Source organism: Corapipo altera, unplaced genomic scaffold, assembly GCF_003945725.1.
Source record: "Corapipo altera isolate COAL_440 unplaced genomic scaffold, ASM394572v1 58, whole genome shotgun sequence".
Classification (NCBI taxonomy): domain Eukaryota; kingdom Metazoa; phylum Chordata; class Aves; order Passeriformes; family Pipridae; genus Corapipo; species Corapipo altera.
In genome coordinates this window covers 2,274,712-2,289,674 of record NW_020884898.1, presented here as the reverse complement: position 1 = coordinate 2,289,674, position 14,963 = coordinate 2,274,712, and the positions used below count along the sequence as shown (strand labels likewise).

The following is a 14,963-nucleotide window of genomic DNA, read 5'->3' as shown; positions in this document are numbered from 1 at the left end:
CCATGAGTACAGACTAACTACAAAAAGGAGTTGAAATTTTCATTTAGTGTTCAATTCACTAAATCCTTGAAAAAACACTTGAATTGAAATGAAGATTCCAGGATTCCCAGCTTGAATGCTGCAGAAGATGGCACAGTGTAGTTCAACATTTTAGGGCCCTGTTGCCTAGGAACTTGTGAGAGGGTGAAGTTATGTGGGCAGCACACGACGGCAAGGATGTTCAGGGCCTGCCAAGGCTGTGCCCACACTGCACTTTGATCAACACTTCCCTTTCAGTGTCACTATATGGCACACATAAAAGTCAGCAAGACCACAGATTTTTTTCCCCCTTGTAACTCAAGGGAAAATGCAGTTCCTCATATATATATATATATATATATATATACACACACATATGCACTGCCTTTCCTCTGATGATTTCCATGTGGGCTGTGTAAGGCTCCTAAGTTTCTCATGCCTTTGCTTTAGTCTTGGGAGGCACTTTGCAAATGCCCAGACACATCTTTAATGTTTAGACAACGATGACATTATTCACATGCTTAACTTCCAAGGACATGTCTCTGCACTGTGCTGGAACAAGACCAGTGTACTCAACACTTGCGAGGCTTGAATCTTTGATCATAGTGCACACTTCACTTTGTATCAAAACAAGCTGATTTCTTTTAAACAAATGCAGGGTTTGACATTTTGTTTAGCCACATTTTTATCTGCAGGTTTTAAGATATTTATATTTTTCACTCTTTACTTTATCATGTATTAAACACTTCCTGTTTCTTTTTCCACAGGAGACTTTGATCAGCCATTTTTGTTAATAATTTGTCTACATGTCTATTAATAATTCAGGAACAAAATCTGAATGGCACCCAATAAAAGTTCTGTTAATGTATGATGCCTTCTTTACACTGGCATTGGAGCAAGATAGCCAATTCTCATAAGCAACTCCCACAACACGTCTGTTGTACAAATACAACAAAACAGAGCAAGTAATTTCAAAATACTTGCACCACTGAATGCAGCAGAGCTGGCAGAGCCTATGTGGGAAAACAGTGCATGTGCATCACAGGTGACAGAAAATATAGCATCAGGAAAGGAGAGGAAATTACATGGTTGAGTCTTAGGGAAATATATTAAGTATAAAGGTACCTGGGGGAACTAGAGATGGGAACAGTGATTTTATTATCTTAGAGACAAACATGGATGGGGAAAAAGTAGACAAAATTAATGGAGCTAAGAAAACAGCACCAGGGAGGTTCTTCTACACAAGGACAATGTGGGAGAGAACTCCCCCTGTGGAACAGCTAAGGAACAGCCTGGGCATGACTTGGATAGTGTGGGCAATATGACTCCAAAAGAAAAAAAAAATATGAAAAGAAAGAAAAAAAAACATGGAAAAGAGGGCCCAGGGAAGCAGGCAAAGCTATAATCTTGTACACTTGAAAATGCCCCTCAGAGTTCTGAACGTGTAGGTGTGCAAGATCACAATACTGTAACAAGAGAAAGACTTTGGAGAGCTACCAGCAGGATAGCAGGCAAAGCAAGTCTAGAACATAACTTAAAGGAGTGTGGAAGGAATCTTCAGTTTGACGCAAATAGAAAGCTGGTTAAGATTTCTACAGAGGCAGGGTTGGAGATTAGTATTTTTGAGATCCGGTGCAAAAAAAAGCACTGACATCCTGACCAAATTCTTACACTCTGACCAGGTATAGTCTGCAAAGTTCTACACAGCAGGAAATCACAGGGATAGGAGATAGGGACACAGATAAATGCTCTGGCAAAGGGATCAATAATATGGCCAGTGATATAGAAGGGATGCAGATAAGAGCAACTAAGGGACTAAAGAGCCATGGGCTTTGGAAGATAGAGAGTTCAGGGCCAATTGCAGAAATGCCCCTGCTTTGCCAGCTCTGTTGCATGATGTCTGGAACAGGGAAATTGTAATTAAACGGAGATGCGTAGTAAAAACAAAACAGCATTGTACGGGAATAAGGTAATATGACCAACTGGAGCCAGGAGGTAATGGAATCATAGCAGGGAAATAAGGGACAATCAAAGACTAGAGAGCTGAGGTGTCTCTGTGTAGAAGCATTTCTCCGAGACTGAACTGAGGAAGAAGGCAGCCCAAAACCTCAACTAAGTAATGCATCAGTACCTGTGTCTGGAACTTATTTCTGTGCTTAACTTTTCTGACAATTTTGTGGAATTAGTTCTTTTTCTGAGACTGTAATGAACCTACAGACAACATTAATATACTTTTCATTAGCAGCTTCAAAGAGAGTACAATAGTTGTAGTATGTACTATACAACCTCCTCTTCCACTAATACAAGTTGCCATTTCATGGGGAAGCACAAAACCTGATCTTCTGCCAGAAGGGACCCTGGAGGCTAACAGTAAATAGGTCAACATGTCATACTCAGACCTGAGAATATAACTTCTGACTCCATGAGAAGCTTCCATACTCCCTGACTGAACAGTTTAGGCACAGTCACCATGCAGGAACTGACAGGATGGCTGGCTGGGCTACACCAGTTTCATGGCGACAGCAAGTCACAGAGACTTTAAACAAATGCTACTTGTGAACATTCAATCCAGAGAAAATTCATGACTGAAAAAACTAACCTGAAACTCTTGTTGTTAGGCAATGGACCCTGATTTCCTATAGAAAGCTGAAAACAACTTTTAATGTTACTTTACTTCTTATTGTTATACAGCCATCTGCAAGTATAAAGTAAATCCTTTTCTCCTGCTCATCTCTCTCTACTGGAAATATTCTGCATGGCTCTTCCTCTCCCTAGCACTTCAGCAATTGCCATAGGATTTAATTCCTGGCTTGTCCATTATGCTCACTGAGGGCGGTAGGGATTTCCTCCTGGGAATACTTGCAACGGCCAATGGCAGCTGCTCGGGGAAGCAGCAGGCAGGAAAATGAACTGTAACTGCAGTTCCTCCACATTTCTGGGCATATGCCTTCTCTGCTCTCATGAAGTTCCCTATCTTAAAGGACCTACTCAAATAGAGAACACTTCAACAAGACCCTAAGAAAATCAGGACAACATTTCTGCATCTCTCGAGAGGAAGGTGCTGTATTTTTAGGTCATGATCTCTGGAACATTGCTGCATGCGATCCCCAGGCATCCGAATGCTCTGAACTGAGCCAAAAAAGCCCCAGAGCGAAGACCGAGAGGAATGCCACAAAGCAGCATCCATTTTAAGCTGATGCTTTATTTCTAGCCCTAGAGGCCACAGACAAAAAAAAAAAAAAAAATTGTAGACAATCTCTTTCCCAAATAAAAGCACACTATGTATTCCTCTTTGCCTTCCCCAAATGAAAGCTTTAGTGCAGTGCTTGGTGTATAAGTGAGCATTTCTTCACAGTACAAGGCAGAAATAATGACTATGCCTGTTGCTCACTTTTGCATACAAGCAGATTAGTGAGTCACTGCAGACAGCTGACTTCTGTGTGGTGGGATGTTTTGGCACATATGCCATTGGAAAGAAGGAAAAAAAAAGAAAACAGTCACAGCTCCAGCAAATGTCGGAGCAGGTCATCTGCACAGATTCAATATAGCTGTATTTTTCAGCCATTTGGTGACATTATTTTTGTATATGCACACTCCCAATTCAAAATGCTTGAGGTGGATTTTGTCAAAGCCTTTTGGCTTGTTCAGTTCTGTTCCCACTGCAGAAAGACCCCCACTGATTTCAGTGGGAGCAGAATTTGGACAATTTGAAAAGCTCTGGGGAAAAAATTGCTTCTCAAATTTTCCTTTATACATGTGGACCTGAAACAGTTTTCACATTACAGGGTTCTTCTTCAGGTGTTTTTATACTAAAGAACTGGCTGAAGTGAGGACTGGACATGACAAGCACAGGAGAAGTAGTTGGTGAGCACTGACCCAATGATTTTCCACTCAGGTGCAGGAAAACATCCTAATAATCATGCCTGTGTGGTTAGGTAGCAGATCAAGCCTGTTGTAGGTATAGGTTAATGACATTTGACAGAAAATCAATCTGGTACCATTTACTCCAAAATAAAAACTTACTAAAGCATACAGCTACAGTTGGGGGTGAGGTGCTGGGAAACACCCCAAACCCAACAAACAAAAGTATTTATCCATTTTTATTCACCTAACATTCTGGGGAAGGTCTAGTGTGCAGCACTCCAATATATTTTCTAAATTTTAAATTTAGTAGACAATGACCTGTAAACTGCAATATTTAAGCACTTATCTGTGAACTGAGTGAGAATGCCTGGGAAGTTTATGATCTTGCATGTGCTCATTCAGAAAAAGCAGGGAATGACTTCAAAGCGTGTTTACTAAACCAACCCCTACAGATTATTATCTGTTGTTTGGAAATATCCAGAGTCCTCAACAACTTGTAGGCACTATTTGTGCTGGACACCTCTTCCAATTGCCTTACAGACAGAGAAACCCAAGGAAAAGCCGAGCAGTAGAAACAACTCCATATAACACAGTAACACAGAGCACAGCAGAGCAAAGTCAAGGACTCCCACATCCCAACACAGTCACATCACACCCATAAAACTATATTGACCCTTCACATTTCATGTTCATCACACTGCAAGAATTAGATGTTAATTTTGTTTAATTCTAATGGTGTAAAAAAACATGACAATTCAAAAAACCCAGAACCATTCCAAACCAAGCTCTATTATTTTGCACAATATATCAGTTTAATTTCCTGCAATACCTGCAGGACCTTGGCACACAGACCTTTATGTACCACATCTTTGGAGGTCAGTATTCGCTAACAGTCTTTGGACTCATCACATTTCACAGGCAAGCCAATAGGACAACAAGGCTGAATAGCCTGTCAGTACATTACAAATTAAATTGAGGATTCAGCTTAATAAACGTTTGGCTCAGCTGGAACAGTTCCCTTACTAAGCTAGTAAGCTTGCTTGTCTGCACTTTGGGTCAGGTCGTTTCAAATCCACAACCTGCATCCCAATTTTACACATCCTAACAAAATAAACCACATTTAAATCGACCTACTGTCATGAAATATTTATTTTTTAGCAATCTTTCTTTTCCAAAAGAAAAGCAGTTTGTTAGAAAGTTTTTCAACTACCTCTTGAAAGCCCACCTCTGCTCTCCAGGGAGCTGGAATGACTGACACAAGCTGCCAGCTTGCCCAGCTAATGTAAGTGAATTCAACATTCATTGAAATCAGGAGCAGATATCACCAGCTCCATCTGGATTTAATTCAGAGCTGCAGTTAGATGTTCACTACAGAAAAGCAGTGTCACTATCAGATATTCCTGCCCTGGGGCTGCTTGTTCCAACCCCACAGCTCAGTTGGTGGAAAAGTTCATGTGACTGTTTACCATCTGCTTCAGCGCAAAGTCAGCTGGCTTAATTCAAAGAGCCCTTATTGTCAGCCAGAGGCAAATGCTCCATGGTTGTCTCTGCAGGGCTGTGCCAAAACTACTCATATCAGGCTTGTAACCTCCCTGCAGTTATGTTTCTGACCTTCCCTTGAGACATGGCTGTATATACTCCAAAGCTTTTTAAGTGATGCTGATAAAAATAAAAATTAAATTCTAATGTATGAGCCTAATCAAAAGCACAATGCAGTTCTGGGCTACTTGACTTGAGGCAGCATTCTAGTGTGCCATTTCTTAACAACACAGGGCCTGCAGAGTTTTTAAAAATACAGACAGCTGAACAGGTAAATACTGTGGCAAGAAATCCAGTGAGCTGCTGTTACACCTTCAACTGCCAGATCATGCTATAAGAGGAGATCTTGTTCCCAGCAGATGTTGCTTAATTAACCAGTGTGTTATCATAGTGTAAAGCAATTCATTCATGCTCATTTAAGAAGTTCTGTCAAATACACACCATAAAAAAAAAATTAAAGGCAGTTGAAGTCAGAATGGTATTAGCAGAAGTCTAATTTTGCAAAGTGGCTGTTCCACATCTAATTATATAAATACAAAAATCAATACCAAAATTGGCATGCACTAGAGAAGAACAGCTGCTCAATCCTGCACACTGTAATGTGATTATTTGTGAAGCATTCAAAAGGCATAGATCTAATCCAGGGTCACCTGTCTAAAGCAGCCGTATTAGATCTGAAAACCTGTCAGTCAGTGGAACTACCACAGTAGCCGAAAAGCAAACGAGCTTCACACTGTGAACTGTGCCTAATGAGGATCCTTCTGAGCATCCTTTTGTCTTGTGGAATTACTGGTACATCACTCCTTCATTTTGTGATGCTTGTATGCTGTACGTATGCATCAGTATTTCTGATGCAGTCTAAAAGTAGCTTTCCCTACCACACTGTCACTTCTCTACCATTTCTGTGTCACAGGTTGTCTGTATATGAAACAGCTAAATGTGTCAAGAGTTTCTCCCCTCCATGAGGCTCAACAGTGGAGCTGGGTATGGAATCAGTTTTTGTGTCCTCTAACCCTTTTTATCACATCAGGACATTGTACTCCAAACTTATGACGGAGTTAAAAATTCCAAATGTTTCATTCAGACATCTCTGGTATCTTATGTTTTAATTCATAGAGCCTAAAATTACAGTGAAATGCAAACTGGTATAAAACTACATTTTGAAAAATGTCAAAATATAACCTTGGATCATCTGCCTTTTTTCCTCCATTTTCTCTTGGAAAAACTTGTCAAATTCACTCATCTCACAAATATTCATGTTTTTGATAAACTTTCTTGCTGTGAGGAATATATTTCATGTACAAACTCTAACCAGTTCTACTCTTCATGAAAATCAGGAGTCAAGAGTACAGTCTGAAAACTAACCCAGGTGAGAACCAACTAACTTCAGTGGTAGGAAATTTCTTCTTTGACTTCACACTTTTCACATGTAACAGTGAAGTAAGGATGTATAAATTCCTGAGCTTGTCATAGCACTGTTGTTGCTTAAGAATGTATTGCACATGGCAATTTACCTTTGTTGGATTTTGGTAGTTCACATGAGCCGCTTCCCATCTTTCGCTTTTTCCTCGGAACAGCTGAATTTTTCCTGTCAAAGGTAATAGGACTGTATTGAGGGAGGCTGTTGAATTTCTTTGCAAATTCTTCTTCCAATTTTGCTAAGCTAAATGGGAAACAAAACCAATCAAATTAAATGTAACTCTGTTTCTGGACAAAAAAATATATTGTTTAAAAGCATGTGTGAGTATATGCACACTGGTCTACACAGAGAGTGGGGGGAAAACAGATAAGCACACACACACTGTTTATATTTATTAAACCAGTATATATTAATCCAGTTTTGGAATGAGAATGTACACTCCAGCTTCTGCATTTGTAGCTCAGTACAAATTGATTACCTTAGCTGCATATGTTAAAATTAGAAAAAAAAAAAAAATCAATGTCATACTGGTGACATTTAGCTCTGTTTGCTGCACAGATTTGTACAAGAGATTTGTCTGTTCTGTGAGGAGAATGAACAAAGACAGTAAAACCAATAAATAAACCAATAAAATAATTTCACATTAGCGTTCTTACACCAGAATGAAAACATTTCAAACTGGAAGAAAAATGTCAAACTAATCAGTCTTCTGTGAATACTCTGAAACATGATGCTTTGGGGTGGGAATTAGTTTTGTATTTATTCTGGGTGATTATATTTTCTCCCCTCATGTTTTATTTGCTGTGAGATGAAAAACCCAACTAGCTCATGCTTCCATGAAACCCAACATGCCTCATACTTCAGCCCAACCTGAATGACTGTCACTAGCCTGCCTACAACTCAAGAAATCCACAGACATGGTAGTACTGTTTCTAATAACCAGATGAAAACAAAGCACTCGAGCAGGATGACTATGCTGGCTTGCATAAGCACTCTGTTCCAGCAAATTTTTGCAGCCAGGCAGGAGTATGAATTGTGTTTTAGTACAGGGTGGTGTGCACAGCTGGGCAGGCTATAAATAGCACCGCCAATGACAGGGGAACAATGACATTTTCTAATTATTTTTAATTCTCTTTGCTATGAAAAATCTCAACTAGAAAAAGGTCTGAATGATTGTTGGAGGGATAGCCCTTACACACTTGAAGTGTCACAAGAAACACGGTGCTTCTCTCTGCTCTCTGAAGCAGCACTTCAAACAAATCGCATTCTGAAAGCTTTGGTACACAGAGTGATACTTCATTTTATTTCTGTAATCATTACTTCTTTCAGTAAACAAACTTCCATCTTAAAATACAGCCTTGGCTCTTGGCAGACTCTGTGCATGGTGAGGTTTCTGTTTGTGTGTGTACATGCATGTTTTGGTTTGGTTTTAAATCACAAAGGTATCTGACATTAGTGGTGCTTGCTACTGCTACCTTTCTCTTCCACATGGATTTTCCCTGACAACCTCAAAACCAGTTGATTTTCTGCTCTGACAGGTGTCATGCAATTCCATCCTCTGCCTCAGTTCCTGCCCCAAGGGCACATGAGGGGCTGCAGCTCTAATTGGGAAGGCCCAACCTCACCTGACAGCAGATGAGCTGCCTGGCTTGTAATTCATAGCTTGTGCAACATGGAGACAGTGGGGAGTGCTGCTATCTCTATGTCAGTGATTAATTATTCAAAAAAAATAAAAATCATTCACATTGTCATGAATTTTCAGAGCATCTCACAAGGCTGGTTAGACACATGTAGCTGAGCTGAGGTCGTACAGCCTAGCCCTGCCAGGGGATACATGCAGGTACAGCACTGCTTGGCAAAGGACTGGTCTGCACATGGAGGAAGCACACCTGACCCTGACCATCAGGGAAATGCAGGCAACTGCTGACAGAGAAGGTGAGAGGACATGGGGAGAATGACATAGTTCTGAAGGGCCTAGGACCCTTTCACCTACACACACAAAATGAGGTTGAAATGTGATGCTGAAGGGAGCAGAAGGAGTTAAGTAGAGCAGGTAGAGGCAAAACCAGCTCTTCAAGTAGCCAGAAGATCAGGTAATGCAATGAACAGGGATAATGGATACCTTCTCCAGCACTTATGCTTTACAAATTCCCCATTCTGCTTTTACAGAGTTCACTAAATAATATTCATTATTTATTCATACAATTGAATAAAGACGAAAGATTGGGAAATATGTATTTCCCCATCCAGCCAGCCAATGAGGGAAGAACAGTGCTTGTTGAATGAATTAATTATTTAGACAATTTTCCTAGCTACTTTGAATGAATAATTTACAACTACTTTTTTTTTTTTTGCTATAAGATGCAATAAGTTTTCACACCATTATGTGTGAAAAGTTTTCAATCGCTCAATTTAAACTTAAAAACATTTACAAAACTAATTCAAAGCACTAAAGAGGTTAGACGTTCCATTAATTTTTCTTGACTATTCTAAGCAAACAAGACTTGGAGATTTTCATCGTTTTAATATCTTTGCTGAAAGTGAGCTGCAGCTAAATTTCACATGAACTAGGTTATAAAAAAGGCTACTTCAAACCCGCAAAAAGAAACATACAATTTTAAGCAAGAAGTATGGAAATCTACTCCTTTTTAATTAATTTTGACATCTTCAAGAATTTGCAAGCAGGTATGAATAGCTACACAGATTTTAACTATTGTGTCTGAGGTTAAATAAGTCTGCAATACTCTGACAAAAATCATTACTTGTACACTAGAAAAGGAATTCTGTGCAGCCTTGCTAAATTTTAATGCATCTATACTCATTAATTATTTTTAAGATATATTTAACTTCTTCATAGTGTACATAAACAGTTTAAATATCTTTTCTCTACAGTGGAAAAATGACATTTATCATAATTATTTGCCAATGTAAGAACATTGTTTACTATTCCTCTGTAAGCAATCCCTTGAAGCAGGCAAAGAGATCTATTTTTTCTAGTCTAATTTGATTTATGACTAAGCACCTACACAGAACTTTAAATACTGCTTGCAAAATGCTTTGAAAACATAAGCAATCCTCTTCACCACTTTTTTGAGCAGGTAAATATACTGTGTGGTTTTTTTAGAACTGAGCAAAATAACATCATTCACATTTATTTACAGTGGTGTAAATCAGGAAAGATCTCAAAGGAATTACTTTTCTGTATAAAAAACCCCAGGTATCTAAAGCATGACTCAGTCCAACAGGGTTTATAATTTTCAGGAATGCCGTCTAATTGTGATTATTTGGGTGTTGGATGCAGTTCACTTGGCTGCAGTGAGGAGGACTCTTAAATTACTAGGCTGACCTAAATAAAACTTTGAACAGTGTTAAACCAAGACTTACCCAAAAACAAACTCTTCCTTTGGCTTAGTCTTTTTCAGCTTTTTGTTCCCACTTGTCCCACTTGGGGAAAAGGCCCAGATTTCTTCATTCCAGCATCCTTCATGATCTGAGGAGTTGCCTTTTCCTGAGCTTCTTTTTCCTGTGACGAAGGCAGAAAATTGTTTCTCATCTTTAAAAAAAATGTGCCAAAACAAAGTGGGCTCAGAAGAGACTTGTGTACCCATTCAGTACTTCAATTTATGATGCTTGACCTTCTTGAAGGCAGCTACAAAACATTTTTTATTTTAAACTGCAGTGATGATATTGGCAAGTATGCAGCGTCCCCTGTCCCTATCCTTCTCCATCCTGCCTCTAAAGCCAGGATCTCTTGAGGTACAAAGGAAGAGAAAAAGATGAGAAGAAGTAAAAAACTTCCCTAAATTACAAACATCTTTTTTCTTTTCTGACTGTTCTAACTGCATATATAAATCTACTAGTCAGAAAAAGACACCCAACTGAAAGCTTCCAGAAATTAGCTCAGATTTATCTTTCCAAAAGGTAAAGGGTTCTTGCTCACTGCCTACAGCAAAACTAGCAGCCAAAACAAAATAAGAACACGTTTGCTTCTTGTAGGGTTGAGAACTATGCTCACAACCACAGGAGTTGTTTATATAGAAACAAGGTAATTGTCCAGGTTGCACAGATCACAAGCCCTGCATACATCTATCAGCAGGCTGACAAATTAACCAACAAAGCCTTCAGTCAAGAAGTTAAATCTCAGGTCAGGAAAGACAAAAAAGGAGAGGTTAAGAGTTTGTAAGTAGGAACACAGATGGCAAGACTTCAAAAGACCTGCCCTGGATCATGGAGTCCAGTCCCTCCACCCGCCCCCAGCATCTCAGGTGACCAGATACAACACTCCCATCACACACTGCTAAAACTCCAGCTTAAACATGGACTTTCACTTTTCCTCCCACTCCAGGCAGGCTTTTGCAATTCATGCTGTAAAACACTCAAAGCCACCCACCTCTGTCCACATTAGCGCGCAGAGATGTGAGCATGCCCTCTGACACCAGAGTTTTATAAAGAGCACCTTTGCAAGATCTCTCTGACTTCCTGGAGCCACATGTTTCTATCTTTTTAACACAGTCACTGTCCTCAGTTTTGACCTGTTCTGGTAAGCTTTGGGGTACCACCTCCTCTGTTGGGGTCAGTGGTTCCACTTTAATGTTATCAGAAGCCTCACAAGGTACTTCCTTGCTGGCTGCAATACTAAGGAAATCAGGAGGCTTTGATTCTTTGGTGGTCTCCATCGGTTTTTCCTTTGATGTTTTCTTCTCTTTCGATTTCACTTTTTTCTTTGGTGATTTTGTATCCAACACGCTTCCCTTCACACTCGAGACAGGGCGGTTTTTTTTGCGGGGAGTATCCATGAGTCTCTCAGCACCCCAGTCCCCCTTTGCAACAGCTTCAATTGTGTACATCACACTTTCAATGTCCGACTCTGAGGACTGCCTTTTTTTACAAGATTTCTTGGGGGTGGATTTTTCATTTGTGTGCCGGTCCAACTTATTTTTTTTCTTTTTCTTCTTTATTTTTTCCGGCTTCAGCCCAAGGATATTCATGTCACCCAGGAAAAGTTCTGGAGAACAGCACATGTGATCCTTTGTATTATCCTTTCTGTCAAAAGGACTGTTTTCCATTGCAAGACTAGTAAAATCTCTGCATTTTGCAGTTTCTGATTCCTCAGTTTTTGTTTCATCCCGGTTTTGAATTTTGTCTACCTCTGATTGTTCTACTTTTCCTTTACAGGAGTCTTTTACTGTTGTTTTCTCCAGTTCTACTTCCATTTCCTCTGAAACTTCCCCTCCCAGATCTTCCAGTGCTTCCACTTTTGTTTTCCCAGGTTCCTTCACTTTTACTCCTTCTGAAGCAAGGCACATCTAAAACAAGTTAAAAACAAGCCCCATGAAACAAAACATCAACTGTTAATATTACTTATATTAACAGGAGCAGGGAGTTCCCCTGTCATTTTAGTTCAGGAAAACAAATTGCAAAAGGACACTACTGAAAAACATGCTGAAGCCCTATTGACACTGATGTAATGTGATGATGGCTAAGTGCTAGAATAAGGCTGGTGGGTTCTACTGCTCTAACAGAAAAAGACTTCAACTGATCTCAGTGGCGTTTCCACAATCCTTTAAGAGTCTTTTACATAATCTGGAAACCCACTGTTAGACTGATTTTCAGAATCTGTTGTGTAACAGCACAAAAGAGTTATCTCTGACTATTGCCACAGACAAGTTACTTGAGATCTTACATCCATTCCCCCTTCAACTCTCAGATGTCCCTTATACAATTCCTTTCTCCATTTTCCAAGTGGCCCTGAGGGAGGGAGGGGAAAAAAGTTAATTGAATCTCAGTAATCGAGATTATTTTCTTTTACTTGAATGTGTGAAGTAATTTGGGAGAGTGTACAAAAGCCTTCCTTTCTTCTCATGTCACAGACTTATTCTGCAGAGAACTGCAAAGCAGCAGTGGTTGCCATGGTTATCTTCTCCTGGATTTCCACTAATGGCAACCAAAATCCTCATACTGTCTGAGGAACACTGATATTCTAGAAAAGAGCTGTAAAAAGGTCCTCAAGCTGCCATGTTCCTGCAGTGCTGACTTGGGAGATCCTCTCTGTTTTGGATCACCTGTAAGATATGCTGACATCGCTACAGAGGGTAGTCCTTCACAGCACCAACCAGTTTGCCCTTGGGAAGACATGACTTCTTGTTACTCTCCCCTCTCAAAGCCCTCAAGCTGAATTCCCAGTGCTATTTTGGTTTTGAAGCAAATGTCAACTAGTCACCTGGAGCAAAACCAGATGGAAGAGGTTTTCTTTGAACCAAACATCAGAAGTTTCCCACAGATGAGCCCACAGGGCATGTGGTCAGTATGGATGTACCTCCCGCAGATCACTGGGCTTTCTTTAGGTCTATTTTAGATTTTAGACTGCTTGCAAAGTAAAAAAATCTCCTATACCAACCAATATATACATGAGCATAACAGTGATAAAATGTTTTGCAGTAAGTTTCCAAAACTCTTGCTTCACAGGGTAAGAAATTAATGATCTGGTTCAGCTCAAGCTGGGCTGAGCACTGCAAAACACCAGAGCTTGGGCAGCACACAGTGTTTACCAGGAAGTAGGTTAAATAATGCAAAGGAGAACCCCACAACTATGCTGATATGGGTTCTTGGTAGCAAGGTGCTTTGTGACTTTTTTACTATGCTGCAATATAAGCACAGCTGGTGATTTCCAAAATCTAAAGATCAATCTTTAAAATGCAGCTCATTGGACTAATAATATTTTGTCAATTCAACATACACATTTGCTTCTTCTGCAGTAGCCAGTAGTATAGAGGCATGGATGTGCCTACAAAAAGATGACTTCTGTTTTGTGAGCTGTAAATAAATCTGTAATTAAACTGTCTTTAAGTTTGGGAAAGCTTAAAAAAAAAGTTTAGAAATGAAAGAGATGCAAAATTTCAGTAAGATGCCATTGGTTTGAACTGCTCCCAGAAGGAAGATCTGCTGAGAATATCATAGCAGAGTTTTTGTAGAAGTTATTGAGCTGTTAATTCCCCACTGGAAAAAAACAGTGGGCACAAAAAGCAAAAATAAATGAGAACAGTTTATGATCTTTAATAGGAATTTGTAATGGCAATGCCCTAATTTGAGTAACAGAGTAATCCAGCCCTCTCTCAACTATCTGTGACCCTCAGCCAAACCAAATAGTCAAACCAAGAAACTGAATCAAATTCAATGGTGACTGGAAAGTCCCTTTGCCACCAGGAAGTCGTGGTATTGGTCAGCTGCAGCAGACTTAGAAACTCTCTCGACGTTGATGGCTAGTCTGGGAAAATCCTGACTTGTTGCACCCGAGCCATGAAAACTTATGCTTCTATAAGCAGCAGTGTAATTATAACTGTAGCACTGTTCTGCCTTCCAGACTTCAGCAATCAACAGCATTAATTTCTCCATCCCACTGCACCTGCAGTAATTAGTCACCAGTGTTTCAGTATTACCTCTGCCAGCTGAAATAATGCTGATGTTCCACACTGTTTTGTTAAATCAGAAGGCCCTGAATGGGATGTACTTGAAGAAATCTATGGAGAAAAAAAAACCAACACAAATAAAACATTCTTTTATCAGCACAATTCTTTTACGTTTATGACACAGCTTTTGAATGGATTGCCCCCTCCCCTTCCCAAAATTAATTCATAAGATTATATACCGAAAAAGAAGTGCAGACCTGTGCATGCTGTTATAAATAAAACCCTGCTCCACCACTGCTCTGGTGGATAATACCACTGTACACTAAAAGGTATTTGCAGATTTAGGGTTCTTCTTGTCAGGACGCCCTTTGAAGAGCAGGATGAACCAAAAGCACATGCTCTCTCACACATGAACAGACTCCAGCAGCTAAGCACCAATCTACACCAGCTTGCAACCCAGTTGGTGGTGTTTCTGAAGGCTTAGTAGGTCATTTGATTGTAAAATCATTTCACTATCATAGGTTAAGAAGGCTACTCCTTTCAGACTATGGCATTGCCTGTTGCTGTCCTATAGGACTCATATAAAAGAGATCCTATGAAACCAAAATTAAGACCCTCGAGCCTCTGGTACTGCTCAGAGTAAAAAGAGGCTGTCGTGCAAGCAGGTAGCTTATTATCCTCCAGAATCTTTTTCTTGTGTCAGGCTGTGATCCTCA

General features: G+C 39.9%; 1 protein-coding gene across 25 annotated transcripts in view; it reads right to left on the bottom strand.

The window, feature by feature from the left end:
- Positions 1–14,963, bottom strand: part of BBX (BBX, HMG-box containing) — a 141,054-nt gene that overhangs the window by 14,988 nt on the left and 111,103 nt on the right. For 24 of the 25 annotated variants that reach the window (XM_027648632.1, XM_027648633.1, XM_027648630.1 and 21 more), the window contains 4 exons: positions 14,278–14,358; positions 11,232–12,147; positions 10,226–10,364; positions 6,936–7,084 (listed from right to left, as the gene is read on the bottom strand). In XM_027648632.1, coding sequence (XP_027504433.1) covers positions 6,936–7,084; positions 10,226–10,364; positions 11,232–12,147; positions 14,278–14,358 — 1,285 coding nt within the window. The remainder of the gene's footprint in view (positions 1–6,935; positions 7,085–10,225; positions 10,365–11,231; positions 12,148–14,277; positions 14,359–14,963) is intronic. The other variant, XM_027648611.1, reaches the window with a different exon arrangement.